The sequence below is a fragment of the Balaenoptera acutorostrata genome, chromosome 3, assembly GCF_949987535.1.
Source record: "Balaenoptera acutorostrata chromosome 3, mBalAcu1.1, whole genome shotgun sequence".
NCBI classification, from domain to species: Eukaryota; Metazoa; Chordata; class Mammalia; order Artiodactyla; family Balaenopteridae; genus Balaenoptera; species Balaenoptera acutorostrata.
In genome coordinates, this window is record NC_080066.1 from 83,918,973 (window position 1) to 83,942,006 (window position 23,034).

At 40.8% G+C, this 23,034-nt stretch overlaps 1 protein-coding gene across 1 annotated transcript in view; it reads left to right on the plus strand.

The window, feature by feature from the left end:
• ONECUT1 (one cut homeobox 1) overlaps positions 1 to 2,178 on the plus strand; it is a 32,233-nt gene extending 30,055 nt beyond the window's left edge. Inside the window, exon 2 of the mRNA XM_007194903.2 lies at positions 1,812 to 2,178. Coding sequence (XP_007194965.2) covers positions 1,812 to 2,104 — 293 coding nt within the window. The 3' untranslated portion in view covers positions 2,105 to 2,178. The remainder of the gene's footprint in view (positions 1 to 1,811) is intronic.
• Positions 2,179 to 23,034: the final 20,856 nt, after the last annotated feature.

The following is a 23,034-nucleotide window of genomic DNA, read 5'->3' on the forward strand; positions in this document are numbered from 1 at the left end:
TCTATGTCTATTTATGTTATTTTACCCCTTTAAAATTTTCTATATTTTGTGTATGCGTTTTAATTATACTACTGTATAATAATACAGTAGTATAGTAACACATGCATATCATTTATAAAGAAATAATGTAAGGGAATGTAATACTCAAAACATTTTTTACTAAATAGCACATGATTAAAAAAAACTTGGAGACTCCTAGATTGGATTCCAAAGACTGGAGGCTTCTTCAACCTTTACCCATTAGCTTTTTAGCTGCTCTGATTGCCTAGCTAATTTGTGCTAATGGACACCTAAGGCCTTAGGGGAATCCAGGATGTGGAGCAGCTGGGAATGAAAGGTAGGGGCAGGCTGAAGAGCAGGGCTACCTGGGGAGAGTACAGAGGCTGCATCTAGCCAGAGCTGGTGAACCATCTAAGAAGGAATTGAGAACCTGGAATACAAAAGGACGGTGGGGTGGGGGGGGAGCAGGAGAGAGCAGTAGGCAGGACAACCAGCTGGAGGTGACATGAAAGAGCGACAGTCCCTACCTCCACCAGGAAGACGCCCTGCCCTGTCTGCCTTTCGCTGTGGTTGGAGCGCACATCAGAGCGTAGCCAGCCAGGTGTGAAGATAGCCATGGCTGCTCCAGAACCCCTACACAGGGGAGCTGAGGGACAGGAGTTAGGGCATAGGAGCTAACCAGAGCACTGTTTTTACTTGAGTTGCGTGGTTATTTGGGGATGGCTTGCAGGGATTCATTGATGGTGGAGGTTGGGGGCGGGGAGGGGGAGGCAGTCATTAGCAATTCAGTGCCCCTTTGGCAGGTGGAAGCTAGTGAGCTACATTAGGCGAGAAGGAGGAGTACAGCATCTGAGGTGAGGAGACCCTGATCCAGCACCAAACCCTGCGGACCTGAGGACCACATTGGGATGATGTACCAGAATAGCTGTAGCAGCCTAGAGGCAGCTTCATGATACAGGACCAAAAGGCATGCGCAGGGAATGGGCCTTCTCAGTGGAGATGAGGTAAGGGAAGAGAGGGGACTCCAAGAGTAAGACTCTCGTGAAGAACAAAAGAGAGGCACAGGGAGACCCCAAAGGTGAACATGGCTAATGTCACAGGTTTAGCCCCAGTGTTGAGGAAGTGGGTTTCACCACAGCTCCCCAAGTCCTGGTTCCACTGAAGAATCAGTGGAAAACTGTTTGATGGGCATGGTAGGACACTCTATACAGAGTTTTCTTACATACAGTTTCCTAGGAAACAAAAAAGATCAGAAGCAAATGCAATTCCTTTTTATTTGGTTTTTAGACCCTCACAGAGGCTCTTAGTATTCCACTAGCAGCAGACCGTAAATCCTTTGAGGGCTACAACCACATCTAGGTGATAAAACTTTGCATTTGTAAAGCACTTTAGTTAACATTATCTTTTACGTATTATTTCATATATGCTTACCACACCCAGCAAGGTAGATGTTCTTATATCCACGTTACAGATAGTGATATAAAAACTCGAACAGTAAGTTCATTTGTCTAAAACCCAACATTCTGCAGATGAGAAATCGAGGCCCAGGTGTCGGTTAATTGATTTACCACCAACAAAATACAGATACTCATCAAAGCCAGGTCCCATGCCCAGGACTCACAGAACTCCACCTCCTCCTCATTCTCCATGCTTTTGTTACACTTCCCTCGCAGCCCACGATGGTGCTAAAATCAGAGGTCAGCAGGCAGAACGTGGCCATGAGGAATGCCTAACAGATTTTATGGGCTGTGCCTTTCTACTCTCGATTCTCCCGGGCAGTCTCTTCTAACACCCTCTGTGCTTCTTTGCAGCCTGCAAAAGGAAAGAGCAAGAACATGGGAAAGATAGAGGCAACACACCCAAAAAGCCCAGGTTGGTCTTCACAGATGTCCAGCGTCGAACTCTACACGCGATATTCAAGGAAAATAAGCGTCCTTCCAAAGAATTGCAAATCACCATTTCCCAGCAGCTGGGGTTGGAGCTCAGCACCGTCAGCAACTTCTTCATGAACGCGAGGAGGAGGAGTCTGGACAAGTGGCAGGACGAGGGCAGCTCCAATTCGGGCAACTCATCTTCTTCATCAAGCACTTGTACCAAAGCATGAAGGAATAACCACGAACTCAAACCTCGGTGGAAAAGCTTTAAATGAAAAAAAAAAAAAAAAAAAATTTTTTTAAAGACCAGGACCTCAAGATAGCAGGTTTATACTTAGAAATATTTGAAGGAAAAAAAAAAGTGTTATTTATAGTCCAAAGAAACCAAAGACTTAGCTCACCTGCTTTCGGACTTTCTTCGGAGACACACACTTCAGCCAGGTGATGACTTGGCAAGAAAAATTACTAGCGGGAAGACACCACTGGATCTTACAGCTTCAGTCCATGATCATCCTCGCTGTGCTTGGCTGTTTCGTGGTTTGGAGCGTAGTGATTTTGAGCCATTGAGTGGACATCTTTAAGATCAGACTTTCTCATCCACTCCACTGCGCCACGAAGGTGTATGGTGTCTCAGTACTGTGTGTGGGTATGTGCATGAATATACACACATACACACACACACACACACCACCACCTCCACCACCACCACCATCACCACCACCACCTCCACCACCACCAGTGGTTAGGGACTTAGGCAGGGCTGGTCTTCAGGAAGGGTTGTGCTGTAGGAGTGCAACCGACATAGTGTGGGGTTGTCTGAGTTCATTGGCTTAGGAGTGTGATTTTTGCTCGTCTAGCCTAGCGTTTGAACCTGCAGGCCCGCGACCTAAATGCAGATTCAAACCCAGCAAAGAAATTTGAATGACACCTAAACCAGTGCATTCTCTTTGTTTGTTAAGGACTGTTCAGATATTTTTTAAGAAATGAAACAAGAGTCCATCCATTAAAAAAGAAAATCACCTAGGTACCAAAGAACACAATATTATAGTGCAGGTATTTTATTGCAATGATTTTAATAACCAAAGCTATTTTTACACAAGATACTATGTAAAGTTATACGTGTGAACTGATCTAGCTGTAATACACATACCACGTAGAATCATGACTATTATTTATGACTCTTGAAGCATTTGAAATATTAGTTTTCAGAACTGGCAAGAAAGAATGTAGCTTCAGGGAAGCAATATCATAACAGAGAGGTCGATGCAGCATACACGGACATCCAGATGGTACCCTCCCTTTCGGGATCTATAAATGTCACTTAAGTAAACATATAGACATGATTCCATGATCTGTTCATAGCTGAGAAAACCTGGGGATTCTTCTGAAGTAGGACCGATTTGTAAACTTAGAAAACTAAGTTTAACAGGACAGGTAACTAAATTAGAAAATTGGTTCAAAGTAATGCTTTTTAGTAAAAGGCCACTGAATAAAGGACCCCATACTTAGGTTAATTCGACTTAAATTTGCTTTATGCATTTGACACCAAATACCTATTTAAAATACGTTACAAACACACAAAATAGGCAGACCAACATTATTATTAAAATGAACTATGCAGTTCATTATATCCTGAAAATATAATCAACTGATTTTATTGCCAACCCCAGACACTTTGTGACTTGGACACCAATAAAAATAGCAAGTGCAACGGAGAAATGGTGGAACTGCATAGAAAAAGCAAGAGTTCTAGTGGAAGACAAGACCTTGGGTTCCACAGGTATTAAGCTATTCATTTCACTAAGCATAGCCTCTAAAGAATACTACATTCTTTCTTGCTACTGCATTAAGCTGGAAATTTTATAACATAGATTCCACTGTCTAACAGCGACAGATTAAAAACTAGACCTGAACTTACAAATACGAAATTTTAAATTTCTATTTTTCCAAATCACTTAACCAGGGCTATAGAAATCAAGGCAAAATAATAATAATAATAATAGTAGTAGTAGTACAGTTGTTCTGGTAGTACCCAAGTGAATTGCTTGATTCCCAGGAAAATTCTCTCTGGATTCAGTTGAACCGTAACTCATGTTAAGTAGATGCCTTTTGTACTAGTAGGTAAAGAATTGGATACTCTTAATCACCACACCTAACTAGAAATATAAAATTAAATATTATCTCAACAATAAGCTGTTTATGGAGATTTGTTAAAATGCTAAAGAAAAAATTAAACTATTTTGACACAAAACCTAACTCCTTAGGATCAAATCTCAGCATCTTGTCCAGGTCTAAAAGCAGCAGGCACCTGGAGAGATGAGGCTAAACCCACAAGCCATCTGTGTCTCCTTTATGTCTGCTGTGGGATGAGAAAAGGAAACCAAGACATACTTCTCCTTTGATGAAATAGTGCATTTGCCTTGACACATTTTGTCTTAGTATTTTTTTTAATCTCGCTCCAAATTCCATCTTTAAATTTTCCCTTCTAAATATGGCACAATTATAGTTCAGCTATTAAAAGAGATCATTTAAATGGCCACCCTTCGAGATTTGCTAAAAATGTAATCTTGTCAGTGACATAAACGAAAAAGAAAAAAACTGATGAACTTTTTCTCTCTCTCCAGGAAAGGAAGGGGCCAGGGTACAGCTGTATAATGTATTTATCATTTAGGAGGGAGGAAAGCCTTATTTATTTAAAACATGAGCATTTTAAATGCAGGGAAATTCAAGTTGTGTCTACACACAATCTTACCAAATTCAATACCCCAGGAAAAACAAAAGTTGAATTCAGACAACCATGTCTTTTGCTCTGATTTTCCTATATAACCCCTCAGATTAATCTGACTGTGATTTACATTTTCAACCAATTATTTTGGTACTGTGTAGACACAGTCTCAAAGAATATTGCTACATTTTTAATATTCCCACCATAATTTTTTTTTTTTTTTTTTTTGACTGCACCTCCCAGCATTCGGGATCTTAGTTCCCCAACCAGGGATCAAACCCGTGCCCCCTGCAGTGGAAGCATGGAGTCCTAACCACTGGACCACCAGGGAAGTCCCCATAATGGTTTTTTTTTTTCTTTTTGAAAAATAACCAGTGATCCTATTTGCTAACACCAAAGATAATTTTCATACCAGCATCGAATTTGCACCCATTATGCAATTTCAGGGCCTAGAGATATATTTTCTCATAAACAGATGCACAAATCAGAGCCTGAAAAGCAGTTTTTTTTACTTGACTGTTTAAGCATACCCACAACCTTTGCTTTTTAGAAATCCTAGTGGACAAACTCAGCTTCTCACAAGCAATACATGTATTACATCATGTATGACTGATTCTTTATTGCTTCTGACTTGGCACGTAGAAAATGCTTCTATTCTTGTTTAGTCTAGCGTTAATTTATGACTCAGGTTTCTTCACCTACCACACTCTACAGAGCAGATCCCGTGCCATTTGTTCACGCATCATTTCTCAATCCTTTAGCAAAATTCACGTAAAAAGATATCTCACTCTTTTCTTTGTATGCCTGTTTATTCCAAAACTGCACTCCAAATAACACATTTTGGGTTTTTTTGGTAGAATGGAAGTTAGACTGGTTTGGGCCATAAATCATTCAGGTCCTCTCATGACCGGAAGCTTCCCTGAAAGGGGGCCAAGAGAAAGAGTGGGAGGTGTGATGTCTGGACACCCCAAAAGCCCAGACATCAGTAAATGTTCAGGTAAAAGAATTCTGCATGTCAGACACTGGGTATTCCAGTTCCTGTGTGCAGCTGGAACAGGCCCCCAAAACCAAAGAAAATGTGTGGGGAAATTTAGAAGTTCTAACTGAACATGTCACTCACTCTGCCCCTCGAAAGCATAATTTTCCAGGAAAAAAAGTAAAAGCTCTGTGCTGTTTTTGGATTCATGCCACTCCCATTGCTACCCCAGGTGAACAACCGGTCTTTGCAGGTTAAATGGAAACTTTGCTATACCAAAGAGTCCTAGGACATTTTCACATGAGCTATAAAGGCATTTTCCCTAAAAAAGGTCCTCCCTTCTTTGTACATAAAGGATGAAAACTATGCATTTAGCAAACAAAGAGAAAGCACTTCTTCCTTTCCTATCTAGTTGTTTAGGGTGCGTTCAAACACCAGAGGCCGTTTTGAGATGCGATTGGCCTTCTGGATTATTCTTGTGGTGTGGTTAGCTTTACAGTACATTTGGTAACTATTTCCTAAATAGTAAGGACAAAGAAGCAGAAGGTAAGAAATAGCTACTTCCACATGTATTTAAAAAAAAAAAAAAAAAGTGTAAAGATCTACTATTTATAGTGTGAACCAAAGACGCTACCTCACTCGATTTCCATTGGTGATTTTAATCACATTGATGATACCAAAGAATACCAAAGATATTTTCATGCACGGCCTTGGTCTGCAGAGGGAACTCCGCCCCTTCCCTTCCCCCACCTCTTCTCCCCACCTCACTCTTCACTCAGTGTGTAATCTTGTCTTCATTCTTAATAATAATAATACGATAATGATAACAACGTTAGGAAATACTACTCTTATTACTGGTAGCTCTACTTGTAAATCTCTAGGCAAACATGTTGCAACCTTTGTAAACTCCTAGGATGAGTGCCTTGCTTGAACCAAAGTGTTAAACCGCTGTTGACCTCTCTCACCTTATACTCTTTGAATACCTCAGCCTCTTAGAAAGGCCACTAATGAAAAAAAAAAAAAAAAAAGGAATAATTATTCACCGTGGTGCTTTTTCCGTGCAACCATGCAATGAAACTTTCTTTGATACCAAAGGATGACTTTTTTTCCCCCCAATTTCTTGCTTATAAACCAAAGCTCCTCCTCCTCGCTCCCTCTCAAAGTTCCCCCCACTATACCGAGTCCCTTCACCAGGCAGGCCGTGCGTCACTTTTACCAATTCCTCCAAATACCTCATAGTAAGAAAGTTTTAGGGTTATGTTGTATAGAGAGTCTATGTGATAAGGCAGAACTTACTAGTTTGATAACTGTTAAGGTTACTTTTTAAAAAACTTTATAATTCTTATTTATTTTGTAGTTTGTATGTTGGGGATGTCCCCCACCCCCCCACTTCGGTTTGGGGTTTATTTTCTCAGAAGAACTGCTCTGTTGCTCAAGGAAGACTTAATTTCTGGAAATGTTCCCCAGGTGGGTTAAGGGTTGTGTAAAAATGCAAGAATGGAACAAGAAATTGATTTTCATTTTGATGGTTACTTATGAAGTTTTTGTGTTTCGTAGTAAATTTGTTTCCACAGGGTAAAAAAAGTATGTATAATCTCTTTTTTGTGAAACTGGTTCCTATTTTTCTCTATAATGTGCTGTGATTTTTTTTAATTTAAATTACACTTTATATGAGCTTATTTAATCACTGCATTAATTTATGACTGTGTTGTTTTTAAAATGTATATAGTAGAATGGAAATGGCCAAAGCTTTACGTTACAATCTTTTTGTTCTCGATGCTAAGATAAGCTGAAGGCAAGAGCTTCTCTTAACTGCAGGGTGTATCTTTAGCTTTTCTTAGCAGGCACTTCAATGTGTGTTGTGAACACCTCCAGGCTCCCCCCTCAAAAGATCTGTACATGCCAAAATGGGTGTTTCGAGGTAGTCTTTTTTTTTGTCACTTAGAGAGAAGAAAGGCATTATTCTTGTTCTTCCTTTAATTTATTAAGTTTTTTTTTTTTTAAGAAAAGATTACTTTGCAGGTTAGACCTGAAATTCCAAAGAATTTAAGACTTGTTTAATGTTTCAAAGCACCGGCATTTGTGAGAAACTTTGCTACTTTTTTTTTTTTTTTTTTTAACCATTCCCCCGGGTGTGAGAAGTAAAAAGTGTAAAAACCCAAAAAGACAAGCTAACTTGAATTTGGAAATCCTCTTAAGTTTCACCAAGTTTCTGAACTGCTTCAAGGCAGGGGACAGGGCATGGACACACAGTTCCTTTCACAGAGCTAAGAGAGTATCACAGTTCCATACCATACAGAGAAAGTCAAGGGTGAGGGGCAGCTCACCTGGCCCCTGCCGGTCTAACCAACCCACAGAAGAAGCAAAACACAATTGCTGAGCCCCAATTAGCAATCAAATTTAAGAAAGATGTTTCAAAGCTATGTATTCCTCCCCACGTTTTTTTCTTGGAATCTACTACCCACAATTGCTCCCTTCTCCCCCCAAACCACCTCCCCCCAACCAGAACTAGAAGAATTCTCAAATGTCAGAGTCCCCGGGGGTGAATGAACTTCAGACTTATTTCAGTTTATGTCTTCTCACTCTTCCTCTTCCCACTAGTTTTTTTGTCCACACTAAAGATGGTCCCTGCCCCGGGCCCCCTTAATTGAGGCTGTTCAGGTACTTGGCCCTGCTTCAGATCAGCACACACGAAGAATTCTCAGCTGACTAGGGCATCCTCAGAACACCCGGTTCCCACTGTTTTGTTTTATTTTGCTAAAATAAGTTGCTTCAACTACATGGCATAAATCCATAGATGTAAATACTTTTTCTCCCAATACAAGAATTTTACCTTATTTTCTTTTGCAGGGGTGTTTGGGGTGGGGAAGGAAAGGGAGGGTTTAGACTTTGGGTCAAATGTTACATTTTCTTAGAAACATTTTTATACTCATTATGTATTTTAATAGGGCAATAAATCTGCTCTGAGTTGCAGGATCATTCAGTGCTCTGTTGGTAAGCATTGATCAATTACTTGTTTTTAATACAAATGCTGTGCAGTGAATTATAGAAAGCCCAGGAAAATGGTTGAGGGAGTAGACTTTTACCATCAGCAATGAAACGCTGAACAGTTATATTCACAAGGTCGTATTTTCTGTCTCTGTGTGAGTCTCGATTTTTTTGTGTGGTATGTTCTGCATTTATTACATAATCATTGTGGGTTCATTTTACATTTGCCGTCTGAACCAAGTGACAAGAATTTTTTAACAAAATAAACTTTAAAACATTGTCTTCCACTTGCTTCGGTAGTTGTCTTCATATCTCCCTGTTTCCTGTCCCTTCTGAAGTCAGCCCATCTGTCACTCACTTAGACCTGTCCTTTCCCCTTCTTCTATTTTCAGTACCTTTGACCTTAGCTATTGTTTGAGTGTGACTCAGTTTCCCTGTTCAAGTTAGCTTGATGGTTTATTATGTAAGGAGGGTGCCTAAGACAATCATCAGGTAAAAAAAAAAAAAAAAAAATTAAATTAAAAAAAAGATCAGTAGAGTAGAAAATCTTCCAAGAGCAGAGGGAGTTCTTCCTTAGCAATGAAAAAAAGAAAAAAAAAAAGGTAAATACATAATTAAATAATAATTTTAAAACCTAACCATGAGGGGCTTAGAAGATTTTTGATAAAAGACAAATGTTGCTGTCATTTTCTTTGTCAATTAGAAAGCAGTGGTAGTTTCTACGTTGCATCTACATTTCAGACTAAATGATTATTGTACCCAGTTATGGTTGTTCGCTGATATTTTGTCTCTCTTTCTCTCTGTCCAATGCTTCTTCTGTATTTTTGTGTGTAGCAACAAAAAGTGTAATGCATTAGGCGTTATTCTGGTTTATGAGTATCTCCTGTACTGCATTAAGGTTTCTTTCATTTGTTTTAAGCTTCGCTACTGTTCTCACTTTATGCCGTGCAATATCATCAGCTGTGTTTGCTAAGCAAAAAAGAAAAAAAGAAAAAAAAGCAAGTGATGATGCCATCATGCTTTTCAGTGTTAAAATGTTTCAGCATTTATGTAGTCACCAAAATGTAGTAAATAAAATGTTGGATTTTCCAGCACTTTAAATTTAGACAATTCTTGCCTTCTTTTGTTTTTATTCTCTCTGCAATCCTCAGTGAGTGGCTTGTGGGTTTTCTTTGGAGGAAGGGTGAAGTTAAGAGGACAACAGGCTTGAGAACTCAAGCCAGTGCCATGATTTAAAGAAAGATTAATTAAGGGGGAAAAAAAGAAAGAAGTGTTCTCTAGTGGAGCACTAGGACATTTTTAAATGGAAGTGGGACGTTCTGTTTTTAGATGTTAGCCATTTATATTAACCTGATTGACCCTCAGAAGAAATGAAAATTATTATTAGAGAGGATGGCCTTTAAAATCCTCTCCAGTAAAATAACTCGTGCATGTGTGTGTGTGTATGTGTGTGTTGTGTGTGTGTGGAGCTAGGAGAGGGCTGAGAAATTAGGATCCTCTTGTATTTTAATAGGGTATACTGACTGAGTAAGAGGCCTGGTTCAGGGAAAAGAGAAACTGGGTTTGGAATTCCTGCTGTACTGATTACTAGTTATGTGACTTTGGGCAAATAATTTAATTATTTAACATCCCTACATCTCAGTTTCCTCATCTGTAAAATGGGGATAAATATCTATATTACAGGGTCGCTGTGAGGATTAGAAATTTGAAGTGAGTTAAGCTTAGCACAGTGTCGGGCATATGGCAAATCTTCAATAAATCTTAGCTATTTGTATTATTATTGGTAAATATCTTAAAATGCAGATTTTTTCCAATTTAAGAAAAACACTACTTTCTAAGTCAGGTTTTTTCATTTTTTAAATATAAGAGCAGGGCTACTTTATTGACATAATCCCAGTAATTACATCATATTCTCCAAAGGTACGTGGGGAAAGCTGTAGAATAAAATGTGAATGTGGCCCTCTCAAGTGGTCCAGAGGGTTGACCCTGAAGAGGTCTCCATCTTAATGTCTATGTACCAGGACACTAGAAAGGAAAAAAGAATTATCTGTTGGCTGGAAGTTTTTGAAGGGCGGGTGACCTTGAGCCTTACAAAGGAGGGGGAGACTTCTGGAGGCATCCCAAACACCATCCCCTAAAGGCTTCAGCTATAGAGTCCATAAGAGAGTGGAGTTAATTTGGGTAGATTTAGAAAGCTCCACAGGGAGGACCTAGGGGGATTAAAAGTCCCTGAGGAAGGGTTATAAATAAAGCCCAGGGGAGGGAAGCCAGAAGAAACATGGAAGTCTCCAGATGGGGTCAGTATTTCTCTTCTATTTCACTGAAGTGCTGAAAATAGTGTGTGTACATACTGCTTGCACATGGCAAACAAATATTTATAAATTTTCATTGATTTCAATTCCTTCCAAAGCAGTTTTTCCTATTTCTCCCCTCCTGGGCAGGGTCCTCACTTCCAGTGATTACACTTGTGAAGAGTATGATGCACTCAGTATATGTGTTCACGGGCATGAAGGAGGTGATGGGAGAGAACGCGCCTTGTTCTTTTCTCAGGTGTTTAAACTTTACCCAATCTCCAGCCCTCTGATGTGTTACTGAAACCGTGGGTAATCTTTAGTCAAATCCATTTCACCTGCCTTCACTAATCAAGGTCATTTCAATTGTTGCTACAAAAGACTTTCGTGTCCTCTAGAGGCACAGTAGCCTAAACAGTAAGATGTTTTCCTGAGTTGTTTTCCAGCTGTGTCTAGTTCAAGCTGAGCTGGTGAAGACTGGATAGGACCACTGACCCTCCAACTGGGTATGCAAGGGCGTCCACTCAGTGACCTTTTGACATCAGAGGGCCGAAAACTCCACCTTCAGATCATGCCAAGCACCTCCACTCATGAAGGTGCGGAGCCCTGTGGTTTAGTTAATGCATGTGCAGAACCACAATTCCCACACCTTTTTCCAATCACCTCTCCCCATGCTCCCCAAGCCTCAGACCGCCCTGCTTCTTTATTCTTTATCCCATAAATACCACAAGCCCCCTGCTTTCAGGGAAGTGGGTCTGAAATTTGCTTTCCAGTCTCCTAGCTTGGCTGTCTTGTGAATAAAACCCTCTCTTTGCTGCAAACTTTGGCATCTCAGCCCATCAGGCAAACCAAACTTGGTTCAGCAACAGAACCACAAGAAGTTTCCACTACCAGGTCATTCACTTTTCCCCACTTGAATTTTAGTCAAGTTGCTGTGGTCAGGACCACAGTGGTTATTACATCAGCCAGTCCTTAGAAAATGTTAAGCAGGAGTATTTTTTGCCTTTGGCGTCTTCTTTAATGTTTTTTGATTTGGAGTCGGGGGAAGGGATTAAGTCTCAAAAGCCACCTCTCAAAAAAAAAGCAAAAGAAAGCCATCTTTCCAAGACAACAAGAATTTTGGTCATAGGATATGGCATCTTTTTTTAACCAGCAGCCTAAGAAAACAGCTATTGAAACCAACACCTGGGGAGTGACATCAGCAAGATGCCCAAATAAGAAGTTCCTCACTCATATCCCCTCTTCAACAATAACAACTTGGCATCCATCCATGGAAAAAAGTGCCTTTGTGGGAGCTGTGGGATCCAGTACCATACACCAAGGAACCTGGGCGGAGTCTCGCCCACTTGTGCATTGGGTAATAGACATACAGACTTCAATTGTAGCCGTTGACCCTGCAATGGAGTGTGAGCTGACTCCACCGCCTCTTGGCTGTGGTCTAGGAGCCCCTGGAGAACACTGTCTTAGACAGTTACCCATGGACAAGAGAGCTTCTGTTGAAGTCCAGGAGTCCAGCAGAGAAGTTCCAGCACAACATTAGAGCAAAAATAAATGAGATTGGATGCACTGGGGAAGGTAAGAGGAACAGTTTAACTTTAGTGCATCACCCAAGGCAGCAAAGCTCAGGGCCAAGAGATACCTTCTTGGCCTGTGATTTCTCCCACAGGGGAAAATGAGAGTATGTGAGTGAGCACCCATTTTCCCCAGCTGTGCAGGATGCTGCCAAAGAGGTCCATTTCTCTCTCACTCCATCCAGAGTACAGAATTGTGAGCTCACAACTGGAGTAGGAAGTGGCAGGAAGAGTGGCAGATAAGATTCTCAGTGGGCATTAAAATGATGCAGATGCTACTAACTACATCACAGACTCCATCAAGAAGATCACCCATGATCTACTGGGGACGTCTTGCTTACAGATCCCCTCCAACTGGCCATGGGCACCCCCAGCTTATTAAGGAAAAAATGGCTAAAAACTTACCAAACCTGGGGAGAGATTTAGACATCCCAAGTTCATGGAGCTCATAAGTCCCCAAACAAACTCAAAGAGATCTTCTCTAGGACACATTATAATAAAACTGTCAAAAATCAAAGACAAATAGAGCATCTTAAAATATCAAGAGAAAAGCTTGTAACTTACAACGGAACCACCAGAAGGCTATCAGCGGATTTCTCCACAGAAACCTTACAGGTCAGGAGAGAATAGAATGATATATTCAAAGTGCTGAAAGAAAAAAATACATCAATCAAGAATACACTATCCAGCAAAGTCATCCTTCATAAATGAAGCAGCGATAAAGACTTTTCCAGACAAACAAAAACTAAGGGAGTTCATTACCACTAGACCTGCCTTATAAGAAATGCTGAAAGGCATTCTTCAAGCAGAAATGAAAGGATGCTAATTAGTAATGTGAAAACATATGAAAATATACAACACACCAATAAAGGTAAGTATATGTTCAAATTCAGAATACTATAATATATAATATGGTAGTGGGTTAACCAATTACCTCTAGTATAAAGGTTAAAGGACAAAAGTATTAGAAATAACTATAGCTATAATAATTTATTAATGAATACACAATATAAAAAGAGGTAAATTGTGACATCAGAAACATAAAAGAGGGGAAGTAAAAAGACAGAGTTTTTGTATGCACTCAAAGTTAAGTTGTTATCAGCTTAAAGTAGACCATTATGTTGATAAAATGTTTTATGTAAGCCTCATGGTAACCACAAAGCAAAAACCAACAGTAGATACACAAAAGATAAAGAGAAGGGAATCAAAGCATACCACTATAGAAAATCATCAATTCACAAAGGAAAGGAGGGACTTCCCTGGTGGCACAGTGGTTAAGAATCCACCTGCCAGTGCAGGGGACACGGGTTCAAGCCCTGGTCTGGGAAGATCCCACATGCTACGGAGCAACTAAGCCCATGCACCACAACTACTGAGGCTGCACTCTAGAGCCCGCGAGCCACAACTACTGAGCCCACATGCCACAACTACTGAAGCCCACATGCCTAGAGCCCGTGTTCCGCAACAAGAGAAGCCACTGCAATGAGAAGCCCACGCACTGCAATGAAGAGTAGCTCCTGCTCGCCACAACTAGAGAAAGTCCGTGCGCAGCAATGAAGACCCAACGCAGCCAAAAATAAAAATTTTTTAAAAAAGTTAAATAAATAAATTTTAAAAAAACAAAGGAAGGTAGAAAAAGAGGAGGAAAGGAACAGGGAACTACAAAATAGCCAGAAAAAATTAGATGCCATTTGTAAGTCCTTACTTTCAATAATTAATCTGAATGTAAATGGATTAAATTCTCAAATCATAAGGCACAGAGTGGCTGAATGGTTTAAAAAAAAAAAAAAAGACCTAACTATATGCTGCCTACAAAAGATTCACTCCAGCTTTAAGGAAACACATAGGCTCAAATTGAAGAAATGGAAAAAGATATTCCATGCAAGTGGAAACCAAAAGAGAGCAGGGGTAGCTACACTTATATCAGAGAAAACAGACTTTAACTCAAAAGCTGTAACAAGAGACAAAGGAGGTCATTGTATGATAAAGGGTCAACTCATTAAGAGGATATAACACATAAATATATATGCACTCAACATCAGAGCACCTAAATATATTAATCCAATACTAACACATCTGAAGGGAGAATTAGAGATCAATATAATAATTGCTGGGAACTTCAGTACCTCACTGTCAACAATTTGATAAACTCTGTGAAACAGTCTGGCTGGTTATGTATAACCTTCTGTTATTTTGTGGCCCAACCAATTGTCCTAATCAAGGTTTATCTTCTCCCCAAAATACATGGCTCTCCATTGTACTTAGGATAAAATTCATATTCTTAACATTCATGTTGTTTACCATAGCCTATAAGTAAGGTAACCATAAAATTTATCATCTAAACCATATGCCAGGCAAACCAGGACACACAGTCACTTAAGATCCTGTGTGAGCTGGCCCCTTACTGACCTACTAAACATCATGCCACCTTCCCCAGGCTTTCCCTCCCAGCCCCAGCCTGCTTAGACTTTGAAGGTAATTCCTTTTGTCTGCAGTGCTGTCCCTCCCTTTATCATGCAGAATTGCTCAGTGATCTTCACAGGCTGGATCATCATCCTTTAAGTCTCTTGAACATCTTTTCCTCATGACCAACTAGCTGAAATAGTTGGTTCCCTCCCTCTCATTCTCTAGCACAGCCTCTTGCCCCTTATCTCCATGACTCTTAATTTTTATTCATGTATCTATTTGCCTGCTTTTGTCTGCTCCCTCTTCCAGCACACACACACACACACACACACACACACACACACACACACACACTCGCTCTCCAGGTGGGTGGACACCACATCTGGCTTGCTCACTTGGGCATATACCCTGTGAAATCATTCCTCACAAAATATCTGACCATCACCATGCTTTCCTGTTGCTTAGATTTTACATTTGCAATCATTTATTTCATGGCCCCCTCTACAGTGAACTGACCAAAAGACGATTTCAGCGTTGAAATGTCTCTTAACTGTCTCAGGAACCTCACATGACACATCACTGTGCCCAATCCAGGCCCTCAGGACCTTAGCATTTTACCCTGAGGAGAAACAGACTTGACATGACAAAAGTAACAACCATGGAGAAGTTACATGGGTTTCAAAAACACTATGAGTTCTGAAGATTGTTATCACTGGCCTGCATTGGCTGGTTTCTTTGCTAAGAGGGCACCTGGACACACCTCTGTGCTTGTGTCCCTAGGACAGGGGGATGTTAGAGTGAGGATCTCCAAAAAGCCACTCTTTCATAAAAGCAATGACAACACTGGCAAAAACTGTCAAAATCAGCTTTCTCAGAACCCTAGAATTAACTCACAGATTGAAACAATCTGAAGAACGTTTACTTAAGAAAATCAGCTGAATCTCGGTAAGAACAGTGAAAACCAACAGCCTAGCAGTCACTGGAGAGGGCAGAAGGGGTTGGAGCTGTCCTCAAACACCCTTCTCGAAGAATTATCATTATTTGACCTGTTGGGAATTTTCTAAGAAACCTCCAACTTTAGTTCAATAGTATGTAAAACTTTGCTTCTCTATAGCTCTATTCTCTTCTATAACGGTCAGTTTTATGTTTCTGGTCTCCAGTTAGTCAATCAAACACTAATCTAGGTATTGCTATGAAGGTATTTTGTGGATGCGATTACAGTTCATAATCTGACTCTAAGTAAAAGAGATTATCCCACACCGATGTGCATAGATGTCCAGATTCTCAGGAATCCTTCAGAGCTTTTCAGAACCCTTTATGGATATCTCATTCCCCAGCTATTCCTTTTAAGTTTTTTTGGTCAGCTTCTTGTTTGCCCCACCTGCTGTCACTACCTCAAGCAGCTGCAATGTTAAACAATTGTATTTGACTGTTTTTGACAAGTGCCCCAGGGAAAAGGTTATTGAAATTGAGTGAGCTCTGAGTCAGGTGAAATTTTAAAAAAAAAAAAAAAAAGCCCTGTAAATGGAGTTTTCATCAGCACACTAACTGGTACATGGGAGGCTGTTAATACACTTTTGTGGATTTAATTAAATCCACGATGGCTACTCACAAACAACACACACACACAAATACACACACATAAATACACAATAGGCAGGAGTCAGGAGATATGGGTCCCACTTTTGGCTTTTTTGTCTCTACGATCTTCAACAAGTTTCTCAGCTTGGTGCTTCTCAGACTAACGTGCACACACATCACCTGGGGTTCTTGTTAAAATGCATATTCTGATTCAACCTCTGAAGTGGGATCTGAGATTTAACATTTCCAGCTCCCGGGTGATACACACATTTGATTGCCTCCTTGGCCTATGCCTGACTCAAGGATTGCCCCATCTGTCCTCAGTTCCATAGCAGCAATGGCTGCCATATACAGCTGTGCCCACCAGAAGGATGGTCTGGGAAGTCTTTTTCTTCATATAAAGTCTACTTCCATCAGGCCAAGGCATTGGCTACATACTCTTAGATTTCCTCCTTACATAGATGTTCACTATAAAAAGAATAGAAAGATAATTTAGTCCTTTCTCCAGCAGTGATTTTCAACCAGGCATGATTTTGCTCTCCACGGCAACACCAGCAAGCCAAATTCAGCAACCTATAAAAAGGATGATACACCATGATTGAGGGGGATTTATCCTGAAAATGCAAGATTAATTTAACATCTGCGTATCAATTAATGTAATATACCATATTAATACAGTAAGGAACAATATCCACATGATCATCTTAATGGAATGCAGAAAAGGCATTTGACAAAATTCAACACCTTCTCATGATGAAAACTCTCAACAAAGTAGAAGTAGAAGGGAACTTCCTCAACCTGGTAAAACACATCTATGAAAAACTCACGGCTAACATCGTACTTAATGGGAAAAGACTGAATGCTTTCCTCCTAAGATCAGGAACAAAACAAGAATGTATAGGATCATCACTTCTATTCAAAATTGTACTGGAGTTTCTAGCTAGGGCAATTAGGCAAGAAAAAGAAAAAGGCAGCTAGACTGGAAAGGAAGAGGTAAAACTATCTCTGTTCACAGATGACATGGTCTTGTATTTAGAAAATCCTAAGGGATCTACAAAAAATTAATAGAACTAATAAGTAAATTCAGCAAGCTTGCAGGATACAAGATCATTATACAAAAATCAATTGTATTTGTATACACTGGCAATGAACAATCTATAAATGAAGTTAAGAAAAGAGTTCTATTTACATTAACAACAAAAAGAATAAAATACTTAGCAATAAATTTGATGAAAGCACAAGACTTGTACACTGAAAACTGCAACACATCATTGAAAGAAAAATATGATCTAAGTAAATTAAAATATGATAAATGGCAGGGAAGATGAGCACAGGAAAAGATGCTCAGCATCATTAGTCATAAGGAAAATGCAAATCCAACCCACAAGGAAATATTACTTCATGCGTACTAGACTGGCTATATTAAAAAAGATAATAAGTGTTGGCAAAAGATGAGAGAAATTGGAACCCTCCTGCATTACCAGTGGGGATGTAAGGTACAGCCACTTCAGAAAACAAATTGTCAGTTCCTCGAACTGTGAGTCTTAAGAGTTACCATTTGATCTAGCAATTCTACTAGTAGGTATATAACCAGAACAACTGAAAACATATGTTCACACAAAAACCTGTACACAAATGCTCATAGCAGCATTAATCATAACAGCTAAAAAGTGGGAACAACCCAAATGTTCATTAACTGGATAGATGGATAAATAATATGTGGTATGTCCATGTATTGAACTGTTATTCAGCTATAAAAAGAACTGATACATGCTACAACATGGATGGACTTCAAAAATGTTATGCTAAGTGAAAGAAGTCAGACACAAAAGGCCAAATATTGTATGATTCCATTTATATGAAATGTCCAGAATAGGCAAGTCCATAGAAAAAGAAAGTGGATTAGTGGTTGCCAGGGCCTGAGAAAAAGGGGAAATGGGGAGTGACTGCTAATGGGTGTGGGGTTTCTTTGGGGGGTGATTAGAATGTTCTAGAATTAGACAGTGGTGATGGTTGCACAATCTTGTGAATATACGAAAAACCACTGAATTGTACACTATAAAAGGGTAAATTTTATGTGAATTATATCTTAATAATTCTGTTATTTCTAAAATAATGAGGCATGTCGAAGGGCACAGGAGCAGACTTCAAAAGAGCTCCCAAAGGCTTCAGTCTGAACAATTTGAACTACAAAATAAATAATGAGAGTATTGGATTATAACCCATACAATAAAGTAAATATCCATGAGTTTATACTAATATAAATACATAACTGAATAAATAAATTAAAGGGAGGAAGGGACAGCCTTTCTCTACAGTAGAATTCCAATTAAAAAAATGTAGAAGGAGAGACTGAAATAGATAATCACCACTAGGCAAACACCACCCCACCGTAATAAGTGCTGCAGGCAACAACCATTGATGAATGCTAAAATCAGTAGGTAAAAGTATTATGAGAAATTGGATATGTGCAAAATCTCGAAGTATCTTCCCAGAAGATGCTTACTAATTACAAAGGGGAAAATAGTAACTTTACAGCAGAGAAACCTGACAGACAGCTCCTTAACCAAGACATCAAAGTTAGCATCATTATTTATAAATAAGACATATCAACATCAGTACCCCACCCAAAATATATTTCTTCAATCTAATCCTGAGAAAGTATCAGACAAACGGAGGAACATTATACAAAATTAACTGGCCAGTACTCTTCAAAAGTGTTAAGGTCGGGACTTCCCTGGTGGCGCAGTGGTTAAGAATCTGCCTGCCAGTGCAGGGGGCACGGGTTCAAGCCCTGGTCCAGGAAGATCCCACATGCCGCAGAGCAGCTAAGTCCATGCGCCACAACTACTGAGCCTGCGCTCTAGAGCCCGGGAGCCACAACTACTGAGCCTGCGTGCCACAACTACTGAAGCCTGCGTGCCTAGAGCCCATGCTCCGCAACAAGAAAAGCCACGGCAATGAGAAGCCCGCGCCCCGCAACAAAGAGTAGCCCCTGCTCTCTGCAACTTAGAGAAAGCCCGCGCGCAGCAACGAAGACCCCAGGTTCGAACCCTGGTCGTGGAAGATCCCACAGGCCGTGGAGCAGCTAAGCTCGTGCACCACAACTGCTGAGCCTGTGCTCTAGAGCCTGTGAGCCACAACTACTGAAGCCCGTGTGCCTAGAGCCCGTGCTCTGCACCAAGAGAAGCCACTGCAATGAGAAGCCCGCGCTCCGCTACGAAGAGTAGCCCCCGCTCGCCGCAACTAGAGGAAGCCCGCACACAGCAACGAAGACCCAACGCAGCCAAAAATAAATAAATAAATAAACTTTTTTTTTTTTTTAAGTGTTAAGGTCAAGAAAGACTGAGGAATTGTCACTATTGGAGAAGACTCAGGAGACTTGACAATGTGAGCTCCTGGACTGGATTCTGGACAAGAAAAAGGGTATTAGTAGGAAAACAGTCAAAATTCAAATTAGGTCTTTAGAGTAGCTAAAAGTATTGTGTCGATGTTATAGTTTCCTGGTTTCAATAACTGCACTATGGTTATGTAAAATGTGACTATTAGGCATAGCTGAATAAAGGGTAAACAGAACTCCCTGTACTATTTGTGCAACTTTTCTGTAAGTCTAAAATTATTTCAACATAAAAAGTTTAAAAACTTTGCTTTAAACAACTTTGTCCAAATTCATTTTTCTCTGAAAGTGCAGTTGTGGACCCCTTCCTTGCTTTATAGGTTGCTAACAGAATAACGTGAATAGCAGCAGTCCAGTCACTTACAGCAAAGCACCTTGTCTTGGAAACCCTAGGTTTTAACGTTTTCCGGGCCACAGCTCCTTAGTTATATACACTTTGGCCAGTAGGTGGCAGCACTTGACCAGTTTCTCATCGGCCAAACCCAGGAAGAACGAGCGATGAGATTGAAGAGAGGGAGGTAAAACACAGGACACAGGACACAGGAGGTAAAGGTGACATTGTCGTTATTTGATGTACAGTCACTCTAGGGTGATCCATTTTTATGGGCACTGAAGTGATGAGGCATGGAGGAAAGAACTTGTAAACAGTGATGTAAGGCTTGGAGGCAAAATCATCCACCCCACCCCACCCCCACCCCAGCCTGGAGCATCAGGAAGAAGCCCTCCACGCTGCCTCCACCAGGTGCTAATGCCACACTATTAAAAGGATGACAACGGGTGACTTTGTGAGACTTTTAAAGAATGAATTACAGAGAAACTATAAGTCATTAATAGTATAAAAGTTTAATAATTTAAAAATAAGACTGTTTACCAAATTTCTTTTTGGTTTTTCTGAGAATGGTGGGCCTGGAAGGAACTCCACTCATTCTCTTTCTTCTCTCTGCTGTCTTCTCTCCCAAACCCCAGAACTGCTCCCATCAGAGTCTAACACCTGACCTCAGTGTCTCAGCCATATTTTGGTAGTCTCCAAACCCCAGGCGGTCAGGAGAGACCACAGCCAGCAAGTGCCAGAACTAGGACTTCAAGCCAAGACTTTGATGAGTCCAGTCCTCCTTCCATGGGGTGGAAACCTATCCTAAGCCCCTGCCTTTCATGTGTGAAGGCGTGGGCTCCCAGGTGACAGGGATGGGATGATTTCCGGTACTGGGCACCAAGGAGTCCCCGATGAAGCTGAGCTGTGCTAAGATGAACTCTACCTGTAATTGTTAAAACATATAAATATATATATATTTTGTTGTTGTTGTTTTGTCTTGTTTTTTTTGGCTGCACGGCACGCGGGATCTTAGTTCCCCGACCAGGGTTCGAACCCGCGTGCCCTGCAGTGGAAGCGTGGAGTCTTAACCACTGGACCGCCAGGGAAGTCCCTAAAATACATATTTTATATTTTATATATAAAATATATTTTATATATTTAAATAAATATATTTATATTTTATAAAGAATACTTTATATTCTGATTTTTCTAGACTGAGAGCTTTTCTTCCTTATTCCACTATCCAACCTGACTAACCTTTTCTTTCCCCAATGAAGTGGGAAGATGGATAATGGTTGTGAAACATAAAACCCAAAAATTCTGACCAGGGCTTCCTGCTACTTCTGAAGTTTCACCCAGAGTGACCTCAATCACTAGGCCTGAAACCAAACAAACAAAAGAGAAATCTATTTAAAGATACCCTTTATACCACACCTAATCCATAGCCTACTGCTAATGGACAGATGGACATCGTGCTGCCTGCTCGGTGAGCACTCACCACCTGGCCTCCTGCAACTGCCCCCCCACCCCCAGCCTCTTCAGCAAAGCAGCAGGTTAGAAGGATGTGTGAAAGGACATGGCCTTCAGAATCAGCCAGAACCAGCTGGGACCTCAGCTTGAGAGATATTAGGACTGACAAGGATGAGCTTCAGGAATCAGTTCCCGTAGGAGCTGTTCTTGAGTTTCTGGTCCAGTCCAGGTGGAGGCCCCTGAGGGCAGCTGTCTCTGCGGAAGTCTCAAGGTCTAGTCCAAACCAGCCGTCACAGAGCTGGAGGGCCCAGATCACAGGTAGTCCTGCTCATTGGCTCCGCCTGAGAAAGGACTCCTTACTTAGAATGTCAAGGCGCAGACAATTCTGAGGCCTGTCTGCTTGGGGGACACTGAAGTCCCACACGACTCAGTCCCCGCAGTTCACTTTGACCTACAGCAGACTGAGGCCCAGCACACAGGTTGCAGTCCCAAGGCTTTTGTGCTGCCTCGGAGGAGCCTCTTGCCACATCTGCAGCTGAATGTGACAGGATGTGGGTAAGAGGGCTTGACGACTGTGAGGCAACAGTCCCTGGCTTTACATAACACATGCCCGCTCTGCTGAATGTGCAAAACTTAATACAAGAACTCAACCCCGCAAAGAGGCAGCTCAAGAAAGACAGCCGTGCTTGGCTGCAAACACAGCCCACGGTGACCTCGTTACCAGTGGTGACACTTGTTTTAACCAGAACAAAAGTGAAAATGTAGCCCAGCCCTATTACCCTACCCTGCTCTGGTAACCTTCATTTTAAGAGCTTCAAGGTCTGAGGGAAGCAAAAAACACAAACTAACAAACAAAAACAGTTTGTTAACTTCAGTACACATCTTTTTATTTTTTTAATTATTTTATTTATTTATTTATTTATTTATTTATTTATTGGCTGCGTTGGGTCTTCGTTGCTGCGTGCGGTCTTTCTCTAGTTGCAGCAAGAGAGGGCTACTCATTGCGGTGGCTTCTCTTGTTGCGGAGCACAGGCTCTAGGCGCGCAGGCTTCAGTAGTTGTGGCACGCAGCCTCAGTAGTTGTGGCTTGTGAGCTCTAGAGTGCAGGCTCAGTAGTTGTGGTGCACAGGCTTAGTTGTTCCATGGCATGTGGTATCTTCCTGGACCAGGGCTCGAACCTGTGTCCCCTGCATTGGCAGGCAGATTCTTAACCACTGTGCCACCAGGGAAGTCCTGACATCTTTTTAAAATAATATTTTTTTATAGTCAAAAGAACATTTTCACATTTAGCCAAATTAAATTATATAATTATATTCCTTAATATATAATTCCCAGTTAAAATTCAAATTTCTCAAATTGTCCTTAAAAATGTCGTTTAAAGCTCGTTTGTCTAAACTAGGATCCAATATAACAGGATCCTACATTGCACCTGCTCTTATGTGC